The sequence below is a fragment of the Sinocyclocheilus rhinocerous genome, unplaced genomic scaffold (genome assembly GCF_001515625.1).
Source record: "Sinocyclocheilus rhinocerous isolate Xijiao unplaced genomic scaffold, SAMN03320098_v1.1 scaffold2168, whole genome shotgun sequence".
Classification (NCBI taxonomy): domain Eukaryota; kingdom Metazoa; phylum Chordata; class Actinopteri; order Cypriniformes; family Cyprinidae; genus Sinocyclocheilus; species Sinocyclocheilus rhinocerous.
Genome location: NW_015655510.1, coordinates 5,898 through 18,397, shown reverse-complemented (window position 1 = coordinate 18,397; position 12,500 = coordinate 5,898). Strand labels below are relative to the sequence as shown.

General features: G+C 35.4%; 1 protein-coding gene across 1 annotated transcript in view; it reads right to left on the bottom strand.

Annotated features, from left to right (window-relative positions):
* Window positions 1-12,500, bottom strand: part of LOC107718365 (protein SZT2-like) — a 64,404-nt gene that overhangs the window by 46,990 nt on the left and 4,914 nt on the right. Inside the window, exons 2-8 of the mRNA XM_016525412.1 lie at window positions 8,990-9,040; window positions 4,199-4,375; window positions 3,926-4,117; window positions 2,515-2,717; window positions 2,135-2,301; window positions 1,055-1,152; window positions 83-215 (exon numbers count right to left, since the gene is read on the bottom strand). Coding sequence (XP_016380898.1) covers window positions 83-215; window positions 1,055-1,152; window positions 2,135-2,301; window positions 2,515-2,717; window positions 3,926-4,117; window positions 4,199-4,375; window positions 8,990-9,035 — 1,016 coding nt within the window. The 5' untranslated portion in view covers window positions 9,036-9,040. The remainder of the gene's footprint in view (window positions 1-82; window positions 216-1,054; window positions 1,153-2,134; window positions 2,302-2,514; window positions 2,718-3,925; window positions 4,118-4,198; window positions 4,376-8,989; window positions 9,041-12,500) is intronic.

Genomic DNA, 12,500 nt, shown 5'->3' with positions numbered 1-12,500 from the left:
AGAAGCAACTGATCACGTCTGTTCACACACAAGCTGCAGCGACAGACGTGTCTGGACCGCTCTGATGATACCGGAAACACACCTGCTTCTTTCGAACACTTTGGCCGCCGTGTCACTGGCCAGCGAGCCCACCAGATTGACGATCTCTGTGAGGATGGAGGGCAGGAGGAAATGATGCGAGACTTCAGCTGAACAGTGCTGGATGGACGGACAACCTGCAAGAGAAAATAATTCACTGAATATTTCATTAGGGGACTTTCCGGTCTGTTAGGATGGTGATAAACACATCCAATCTTATTATAAACACTTATTATAATCACTTTAAACCTTATGATTGTGTCTCTTTAATTAGTTCTTCCTAAGTTTTAAAAGTGTTAAAAGGTTGTTGAACGTCCCCTCTATAGTGCATTTAGAGAAAATGTTAAAATCAAGGAATTTCTACTTTGTACTTTTTCATAAGAAAATAAATTACAAATTGTAACATAAATACCAAATGAATTGGTATTTACACATTCATGACCAATTTTTTTGTAGAGAAAAATCACTGTTCTCAATACAGCTGCTAGTTTTTCCAAAAGAGTTTTTAACTGGTTGTTAAAAAGACATTAAAATTCAACTAAATTTTGATGTAATTACAATTAATATATTTTTTAAAGTATAATAATATTTATATATTTATATAATGTATATAAAAGTCAAAGTGTATAATTATATAAACACCCATTTATAAAAAAACTTCATACCTTGTCATTTATGTGTACAATTTGTATATATATTATAAGTTATATATGTAAATTATTATAAAACCATCCAACAATTTCTTAAAAAAAGAAAAAGAAATGTCATCATCTTCTTGCACAATATTCACATCATCATACATTACACCAAAATCCACCTGAGGGCTGATCAGACCTTTATTCCAGGACGTTACACATGCTTTAGTGCAGATTTGACAAAGTTTAACTTAAAGATTCACCAAATAACCTTTACTACTTCATAGTAAATTCCACCAGAGCCATAACTCAGACGGAAGCATGTGTTTGTGGCGACTCACCCAGTCTGTTCATGAAGGTGACCCAGGGCAGGTACGTGGTCTGGAAGACGGGCTGAAGAGTGCCTGTATCACCCTCCTCCAGCTGGACTGCATGTCTCCTACAACACACACATCCAGACACAGTCCTCACGAGTGAAAACAAGACTACAGGCCTGTCCGGATGCTAACTGGGAGGTTGAGGTCATTTCAGCATTTACGTCTGTAACGTTATTGCCATCCGAATCAGAAATGCCACAACCGAATTATCTACTGTATCCTGACAAACACAAAGGCTGGGTGGTAATTACATCCAAAGCGACATCTCCTAGACTGCCAGAAAGAGCGGTCCCGAAATCATCTGGAAATCTGATTATTCTGATACCATCTGATTTGCACAATGATGAGAAGTTGGGTATTTGGCACAATGGAAGTGTGTTTCAGTATGAAAGCACAGAAGACAGACAAAATAAAACTGTTGAATGTGTATGTTTAAGACTACATTCTCTTGGTCTTGAGCATTTTATAATAAATAAATAAATAAATAAATGTATTTGAGTTTTTATTAATGGGTATACACTATTACTCTCTGTTTTTTTGTTACGTGCAACCAGAGATAAACGGAGTCATTTTAGTATTATTTATATACGATTATTTTATTTAGCTTTTATTTTTAGATTTTCAGTTTCAATTTTAAGTTTAATTCAACTTTCAGTAATTTTATGTGCTTTGGCATTTAAAAAATTTTTTTTTTTATAATTCTACTTGGCTTTAATTGATTTTTCAGTTTTAGTAAAACTGAAACTTATTTTAATTTATTTTAAGTTAGTTGCCAAGGCAACATTTCTCATTTTTGTTTTAAGTTTTAGGTTTTCATCTAATATATTTATTCTTTATTTTATTTCAGCTTCATTTCAGTTAATGAAAATATTTGTAATAGTTCTAGTTGTCATATGTCGTCTGTTTTTTTGTCTTACCATCTGAACATGTTAATTTTATCATGGAAAGCTTGTGCAAATATCATTTTACAGACAGAAGTGTGAGAAACACAGCTCTGTGTGTGTGTGTGTGTGTGTGTGTGTGTGTGTGTGTGAGTGTGTGTACCTCTGGGCCTGCTCTTGCTCGACTGCCATGGCTTTCTCGTGGTTCCACTGCTGTTTGACGCTCTCCGTCTTGTGTCTCCGTCGGTTCACGCGACTGTCCTCGACACGCTCCGGTACGATGTCATCCGTCGTCTTCGGACTGCCAAGCTCAGAAGTTTCTGGTTTACTCTACCAAACACACACACACACACACACACCGATAACTGTCAGCAGACCAGTGAATAGAAAGCCCAATCATTTCTCCGGCGTTTACGCTTCACTGAGTCCAGATCAACCGCATCATGCTGACCATCAAAGCAGTTTTGGAGGCGTTGACAGTCATAATTAATGAGAGTAATCTGCTGTTAATGGAGACTGCACATGCTGAGTGAGCGCACGCACCAGTATTTCCCAGAAGAAGCGGCGCGTGGTTTTGCCGGTGGGTGTGGTGGACTCGGGCGTGCTGGTTCCAGTGGTCGGGGTGGAGCTGGGCACAGAACTCAGGCTGATGGGAGACGGGCTGCTCTTGAGCCCATGAGCTCCACTGGGCCGCCGAACGCTCTCCTTCACCTCCTTACTGTCAGACTGCAGGAGACTCAAGGCAACTACAGACACACAACACACAAGATCAACGAAAGACAACAATATACACGACCGTTCAGAAGTATAGAATATGTTAGATTTTTTTATGTTTTTGCTCACCAAGGCTGCATTTATTTGATCAAAAATACAGTAAAATATTGTGAAATATTATTACTATTTAAAATAGCTGTTTTCTATGTGAATATATAGTAAACTGTAATTTATTTCTGTGATCAAAGCTGAATTTGCAGCATCATTACTCCAGTCTTCAGTGTCACATGATCTTCAGATATCATTCTAATATGCTGATTTGCTGCTCAAGAAACATTTCTGATTATTATCAATGTTGAAAACAGTTGTGCTGCTTAATGTTTTTTTTGGAAAACGATACATTAGTTTTAAGGATTCTTTGATAAATATAAAGTTAAAAAGAACATCATTCATTTGAAAGATAAATAACATTCTAAAATTTTTGTAACATTCTAAATGTTTTTTTTCTGTAACTTTTGATCAATTTAATGCATCCTTGCTGAATAAAAGTATAAATTTATATAAAAAAAAAAATCTTACTGACCCTTTAATTACAATTAAAAAAGAAAATATCAATATTTTAAAATAAAAATTAAGGGATTTTTAAAAATATTAATAATAATAATAATAATAATAAAACATAGAATGTCTACAAAACTTATTTTATATATTGAAGTAGACGCCTTAAAAATATTACTTAAAGATGCGATAACATTTTTATCATGAGAAACATAATTTGAGACAGGTATGATTATTTAATATTAGTGTATTTTGTCTTGTTCCAGCATTACTTTAGTATTATTTAGATTCTAATATAGTTTCTATTAATATTTTGAATCTTTTTTGTTTATATTTTCCATTTTCATTTTAGTTCAAGTTTTAATAATAGTATGTTTTTGTCATTTTAGTAGTTCATATATGTATATATATATATATATATACACACATATATACATATACACACACACACAAAAACTGAAATAAAAATAAAATGAATAAAAACTTGATTTTGATTCCAGTTTTAGTTATTTTAGTACATCAAGTTAGCTGAAAAAGTTTTTTTAGATCTTATTTTATTTCAGTTAAAGTTTATTTTATTTCCAGAAACGAAGTAAAGTTTTTTTAATGGTTTTAATTTTAGATTCTGTTCTAGTTTTACTGTAATCCACTATATTACATCACGTGTGCATGAGCTGCTCACCTGTGCTCTCGTCCCGCTGGGTGGCAGCAGGCAGGCAGAAGGTGTCCAGACACAACGGGTTTGGCAGCACACGCATCTCCATGACGACGTCGCAGAGGGCGTGGCGTAGAGCCGCCCTGAGCCGGTCGGTCAGCTGCAGCGGGCTGATGTTACCCTGCTCCCACACGTCGAAGCGCACTCGCACGGTTGCACCTGTGCACAGGCGTCCCAGAGCTCACACACACCTCACACACCGCTACTGTAAGCACTGTATGTTTGCTAAAGCATCCCAACCTGAGCTCTGGCTGCCAGAGTCCACTTTGACGACAGTCGTCAAGGCCTCGAACTGGTCCGGCTGGAGGGAGATGCTGGAGATGTCGCCTCTGAGAGCCGGGCCACTGCCGTCCTGAGCGGGAACCTGCAGCGCGCAGCCTTTAGCGTCCACGAATGACAGCACGATGCAGGCGATCCCTGGGGAGAGCAGCGCGTTAACAGAGTTAGAGGAGAAAGTGATGGAGGCCAGAACTAAACGAGCTTGACAGAACAGCATGAATTATGCAAAAAAGCATGAAAGCAATAAGTTCGGCTAGAGCTGAAAGACAAGATGCATGCTCATATGTCTCTTCAAACAAAGCCACTTTTATGCTCAAGGGGTTGATTTTATTAAAAGTAAACAATTTGTTTTGTTGTTATTAAATCTGTTTTGAAACTTGTTTTCATTTATTGTGCTTCTTTTTCAAATACCTTTTATATACAAATCTGATTACCCTCGACACAGTCTTTCAAACTTAAAATATGAAAATCAAAGATATTACATTTTATTTCATTTAAAGCAACAGATTTTTTTCTTTCATATAAAGGTCAAATTAAATATGTCTTTTATGTTTTAAACATCTTTATACATTATTTTGTGTCTTTTTAAATGCATTTTATGTACAGAACAAATTACCTTTGACACAGAATCAACCTTTCAATCTTTAAAATATGAAAATCCATTGTTTGAAAAAAAAAAAAACATTTTGAAGCTATGATGTTAACAAAAAGTGAAACAAACCATTTCAATATATATTGTTTGAAAATGTATTTCATTGTTACTATGATGTCTATGCTGTCTTTCACAAAAGAAACTTTTCCCCAATAATGTTTTTTCCCCCCCAAAGTTGTTGTTGTTCACAAAAATATGAGATACGTGAGAAGAATAAAAAAAATTAAAAAAAAGTCAAATTAAATATTTGTGAAGAGCATATTTTTGTTGGGTGTCATTTCCAATCAAGCTGTAGTTTATGCAAAAAGTGTAAAAATATCACTTAATTGTGTTTATTTAGGATACATAAAATGCTAGCTATCCAAATACTGACTGATTTGATTCCAGAAATGGTTCAATCATTTCCACAACTGTCATTTCCACCAGAGAATACTATATAGCACAATACAACATTTGAGATGTGGTGAAAATTACATGGTTGTAGAAATGATCAAGAATTGCAAAAACAAAGAAAACACAAAAATTACACAATTCCCTTGTAATTTATCTGCATACACACTTGGACATTGTTAATATGCAAATAAAATAAACAAGTTAAGGCAGTTGACACTAACGGAGATTTGCAGCAACAAACACTTATTTTCATTGAGAGCTGGAGATTTCGACAGAAGCCACTGGCAATGTAACAAAGCACCGTTGTTATTAACTAAAATTGTATATATATATAAAAAATTGTCACAAAAAATTATTTGTAATATATATATATATATATATATTACAAATAAGGAAAAAAAGAAAAAAAAAGAAATATAAGATGAAAACTTAACAAACAAACAAAAAAAAAAGTTGCCTTTGCAATTAACTAAAATAAATACATTTAAATTGAATCATTAAAATTACTACAAATAAAACTGAAATAAAAAAAGCTAAATAGAAATATTTAAAAAAGGACAAAAGCATATAAAATTAAACCTAAAGCTAATATTAAAATTACATTTTTATCTCACTGTCAAAGTAAACAAAAAGTGTATAAAGTGTGTTTTAAGAGAGTTTATTTTCTGAAAGTTCACAAGGCTGAACATTTCCATACTTGAAGAAACACCCATATGTAGCCTTAAATTATATAAGCACAACAATATTTCAGAAAACAATGCCTCTACTTGAGTACGCACTCTCATAAATCCTTTAAATGGGTTTTTATGCTGTTGTATTGACTCGGTTATGCTGTTTACAGCATGAAGCCAGGAGGCCTTGGGAAGCCACGGCTCTGATAAGCGCAGAAAGAGAGAGATTTCCATCATTAGATTCTCAGAGATCGATGGCGCCTTCGCTCCAGTGGTTGCGGCTATAAAAAAGCCTCGCAAACAGAACGGCGGTCGCATTAAAAGGCATTAGCAGCAAACAGTGGAGCGCGAGCGGGGATTTATCCAGCTGCTTGTATTAGCATATGCTGTTAGCGGTTTGAGGCGTGATCGATGTGTAAGTGTGTGTGTTTGTGTGTATGCCAGATTTCAGATACTAATGCACCGCACACAATCACCTGAAATAAATGTGCACCTGTGCTCTCACCTGCTAAAGTGTGCATGCATTTTGCATTATTGCAGCCTGGATGCATATATGAAAGTGTGCATTCGGTCTGAAGCATACGCTACATTAAGTACATGAGTGTAACGCTTCCATCGAAGCAAGCTCAATTTCGTGCATCATGGCATTTCTGAAATGCGTCCGACTGCGATTCATAATGCAACACAAGTGTGTGTTGCTTTCAGAACGGTGCCAATCAATGAGCGGCTTCTCGGCATCATGTCTTTGGCCTCTCATCTAAGAACTCCATTTGCTGTGATCTTTTAAGAGCACTTGATGAGGTGTGATGTGGCGTGGCGTGACCCGCGTGGCCCCTGCGCTCCAGAGAGACTGCATGAGGACAGAGAGAAGGGCCCTTCAGTCTTTGCTGGACTCTGGGGCTTCAGCCAGACAGACAGAGTGATCATGGAAGTCACTTTCTGATTTATAATGACGGGGGTCAGCGGCAGAGAGTGTGAATGAGATGATTTTACACTCTGAAGTGCCTGAACACACAGACAATCTGATCCCATATACACCATACAAAACTGACTAAGTTGAAATGAGAAATGATCAAAAATGAGAATACACTTAAGACAATGCATGCAAATTTACGGTAAAACACTGTTTTGTGTGTGTGTGTGTGTGTGTGAGTCGCCTTAAATTTATGATGAAAGTAAAAGGCTCCGAATGACTAAATACAGCAAATAACTGAAATGTATTAATAAATAGTTAATTTCTACAAGCTACCGATTTGTTTTGATGTTAATAGTCATATACCTCAACATTAGCAATTAGATTATGTACTTGCATGAATAATAAGTAACAAGATTAATAAATGGCGTTAAAAAAAAAAAGAATCGGTAACACTACAGTAAAATAAGGTCTCATTAGTTGATGTTAGTTAATGCATTAACAAAACTTAAACAATGAGCAATACATTGGAACAGTATTTATTAATCTTTGTTAACATTAGTTAATGAAAATACAACTATTCTTTGTTAGTTCATGTTAGCTTGGGTCACAAATGATATCAACAGATACAAATTTTGATTTTAATAATGTATTAGTAAATGTTGAGATTATTAAAAGCTTTAGAAATAGTTTCATTGTTAGTTAATGTTAACCAATGTAGTTAACTAATGTTGATTAAACAACTTGGAACTTTATTGAAGTGTTACCATTTGCATAAAATAATGTACATGTTGCATGGTGTTACACTATTACTATGCAAAGATACATTTTTCATACAGTAAATATTTCAGATGAACTCTTTATTGATTATCTCTAAATAAACATGAATAAATGAGACACGCTTTAACAAAACACATGATTTCAATGACCAAATAATGCAACGCATAATAAATATTAATCAATATAAGCACACGCCGGAAATTGTATAATTTGAAAGGCAGGAAGACCACAGTCACTTAGGACAATTCTGTATTATTAGATGTGTTTAATAACGTAAAACACACAATGAAAGCAGAAGACACACGCGTGTGACACACATGCAGCACATCTCATGCAGGTGTGAGCAGGATCTGCTTCAGGAAAAGCTCATCTCTACAACAAAATCTTCCAAAGAAATGAAATCACTGAAGCTAGTAGCTCACTAACATCCCCCCCCCACAGATTTCAACCCCTAAATACATTCACATCAGTATTCAAAAACTTGCGGGAACAACGAACACATGAATAATAAGTAACAAGATTAATAAATGGCGTTAAAAAAAAAAGAATCGGTAACACTACAGTAAAATAAGGTCTCATTAGTTGATGTTAGTTAATGCATTAACAAAACCACGAACAGTGACCAATGAGCTCCAATTCACACAGAGGAACTTACAGGCCCTAGTGTCTGCAACTTCAATGTGGATTGGTACTTCATAAACTTAAAGGCACATACTGCAAATTATACCGCAAGGTGTTAATTGTGGTCTTTGGTGATCATTTGCACAATGCTCCTTTTCTCAGTAAGTATCACACTGACTGACTGCAAAAATGAGTGTCAGAAGCTTTCAACATTAAGTTGGTATTTGGGCAGCTAGCATAAAGGAACAGTTCACCACCAATTAAAAAAACATACATTTAAAAGTAAAGTCATTTTCTCTCATATCTCAATTGCATTCATCTGCATATTGATGCAAAACAATCTGTAATGGGAAAAAAAACAATACAGTTTAACATTTTCGATCTGCAAATATTACATTTCCATCAGTTCCTCGCACAAAGCTATCAAATGACTTCAAAAGACTTGGGATAGAGTGCACAGGTCAACTTCCTTCCTGTGATGCTTTTTATCATTTTTTGGAGCCCTTTCAATTTCATTATTCAGAAAGCGCACATCAGAGATCATGTTAAACTGCACTGTTTGTGTTCCACAGAAGAACGAAGGTGAGTTAGGGTGAGTAAATAATGACAGAACTTTCCTTTTTGGGTGAACTGTCCCTTTAAGCTGTGATCATGTGACCATGCAGTACCACATTCACACAGGACACACAGCACAACAGTGAAGCGGGTGGAGGCTCTTATACCTTGAAACTGAGAGGTTGGGAAGAGATTCTGAACAAGGTCCGACATTGTACCTGAGGCACAACAGACACCCACAGACAGAAATGATGAATGACAGACACCAACTCAATGATCAACCAATGAGCAGTGCTGGGGAGTTGAACTGCGCAAAAAAAAATCAGTGACAGATAATTACCTAGACACTACGGTTTATCACTATGTTTTCAAACCTGCTATATAATATATACACCATGTTCTGCATTAAAAACCTCTGGTTTGAAAATCTAAAGGCGTCGGATTCAGATTTCAGACTAGATTTAAAATGAAATGTCATCAAAAAAGTCATTTTGCACATAAAGAAGTTCTACTCTTATTTCACTTTAAGTCCCAACAGCATGCCAATTTATGAATTACGGTGGAAGCTAATAATTATTAGTCATAATTAAGACATAATTGTGAATTTTAATGGTCCAAATTCAGTTTGCTGATTAACAATAATGATAAAGTTTGCAAGGTTTACAAGGAGACTTTGTGCAACTAAAATAACATTTCCCATTATTCTGTGCGATGGCACAAAATGATAAAATACACAAATATATAATCAATTACACCTCTAATGCACATCCTCATTATGCTGAATTAGTGCTTAAAAGCTCTTTATCATGAAGTCAAAAAGAGGAAAAGAAATTTAAAATTGCCCAGCATATCCATTTTTTTGTTAGTAGTACATTAGTATTCAAGTTCAATACAGTCAACGTAAGTGTTCTTTGTAACAGATGAATACTGCTTTAAATAAATTAACAAATAAAAAAATAAACCTTCACAGTCATCTAACTATTTGAATTCTGAGTTACAAAGTATCTTTCCCCAACACTGCTGAGAGAGATGAAGATAGAGGGAAAATTTAAATGCAAATTTAAATGAAGGTCTGAAAATGAAACTGTCATTGTAAAAAAAAAGAAACCTTCACAGTCATCTAACTATTTGAAATTCTGAGTTACAAAGTATCTTTCCCCAACACTGCTGAGAAAGATGAAGATGGAGGGAAAATTTTAATGCAATAAGGGGGTCTGAATACTTTCCGTACCCACTGTATATATATAGCTAAATAGAAATATAAAAAAAGAATCAAAATAACAAAAGCACATAACAAAATTACTAAAACCTAAAGTATAATTAAAATGAAAACTAAAAAATATAAAAATAAAAGCTCATTCAAATAACACTAATGAATGTACTTGTGTAGTAGGGTGTGTTTTGAGTCATACCAGGACATGTGGTGGCTTGTGGGAAACTCAAACCCATTTCATACCCACACTGCATTGGTCAGGCTGATAATATTGAACATCACACTAAAGTCCTGCCAACTGGCTGCCTTCAAAACCCTGGAGGAGCTGCTGCAACCTCACAGGAACTCATATTACTGTCAACCTGCATCAATGAACCCACAAGGAGACGATTCCCTTTATTTACATTCTGATGAAGTGCATGAGCAGTAATGGTGGAAAGCATCCTGTAATGTTCCTTTTAATAGCAGGTGCATTAGGAGATCTTCAGGAGCAGCTCTGGCAGGTATTTGGGTGGACTGTCAGTTCATTAGTGGTCGGGAAAGCGGGGAAGAGGTACCCTGTGGCTCCAGGCCAGAGCTGCTACGACTTCCACTGTCTCTACCTGACAATTATCTCTCTGCATTTTGGGATCAAGTCACATTAGAACCCTAAGAGGTTTGTTAAACACCCTTCACGTTAATGAGACAGACCTGAAGCGTCCCCTCCACAGCTCTAAAAATACTCAAACTTCCCACTTGTACTTTATATTTATAAACTCCACATGCACCCAAAGGAGTGTTAAAAAACTCGGTTTGAAAACCTGAAGGGGTCGGATGCAGATTTCAGAATTGATTTCAAATTAAATATCAGCTTTAAAGCCCAAATTCAAACTGTAACGTAATTTTGCACTTAAAGTTCTACGCCTATTTTTATTTACCCCCGACAGCATGTCAATTAAAGAATAATGGCAGAAGACGATTGTTATTAGTCATAATAGAACAACTTTTTTCAAAAATGATTTTTCACTATTATTTACTACAGGACCTGCATTTTAAGGTGTTTTAAATAAAAGATTTTTGCTATAAAAGACAACAACTTTGTGCATCAAAACCACTCATTTCCTGGCAAAAAAACAACACGAAACAGAATTCAGCAACAGCTGAATGTAACAATTTGACAAAACAAATGTGTCAGTCTATGAGTAACAGCCACAAAATAAACTTCATTGCATAAAATAAGTATAATGAACTACGCAAAAAGCATTTAGAACGTCTCTAGCACGTTTTATAATTACCCAACTCAAACATAGTTCCCCGGTTATGCATGATATCACATCCGTCAAAAACTTAGGATGGCTGTCGGTTGAAATATTAAAACTAAAATGGGCATCAATCACTTCACTGACTGCTTGCCGGCTAAGAAATAAATAATTATTGCCTTACTATTCATCTGTTTTCAAATCCACATTCTCAAAACTAAATTTAAATATCACAACATTGATGTCTGTCAAAGAATAACATGCACAATACACAGCAGTATTTACGAGAAGCCAGCAGAGGACCAGGGAGTACATACAATTCCTGAATAACCCACACTACTTGATGTTTTGATTATGTCATCTCTTTCTAAGAAGAAGCAGAAAATGCCGGCCTGAGCAGCTTCAACGTGCTGTCTGTCAGAGATGATAACTTACCTAATACAAGCTAGTATAAATTTGTTCTTTGTTCGCTGAAATTGAATCTGAATGATCGGGGAACTGAGTGAAATACTTCACACTGCATGCTAAAGAGAATAAATGCCAAATCAATTAAAACGCCAGGTTTCTGTACATGACATTTTGACGGACATTGTCTTTAATGCACAAACTTTGCACTCTGATTCTGACAATTCTGATTTGAATATTTTCAATAATTTTCTATTCTTGACTGATCTTTTTTTTTCATAATTTTGGCAAAAGATGAACTGTTAAATGAGTGATCTTGAGTCATTATTTGTCATGTGAAATCAGACAGAAATGTGATCTGCTTTTTAATCAGTGTAAAAGGCTGTTTCACTGAGCGCGATGCGAAAAAGCAAAGTGAAACGCGACGAACGTTGCTTTCACACCGAGCGCGAAACGATTAATCGCCTTCTGCTAATTCACGCCTGCACGCTAGGTGGCGCTGACCAGCAATGCATTTTTCCTCATGTAGCCTATGTATCTCATATATGGCTTTTACATCGTCCACTGCTTAATATACAGCATTAAATTAAGATCAATAACTTTTGGTTCTTCATCAGAAACACAAACTATCCATAATGCTTACAAAATATAATTAGAGGTACAATTAGCATCAAGCTACATTTCAAAATGTATGTAATTAATGTTTTTGTTCAAACCCCACTTTAAACCATCATTGAGTGCTTGTAATAACTTCTGATTCTATAATAGGCAGACATGCACTCTTTGTATGTTATAATGGACTGAACGCTACCTGCTTGTCAT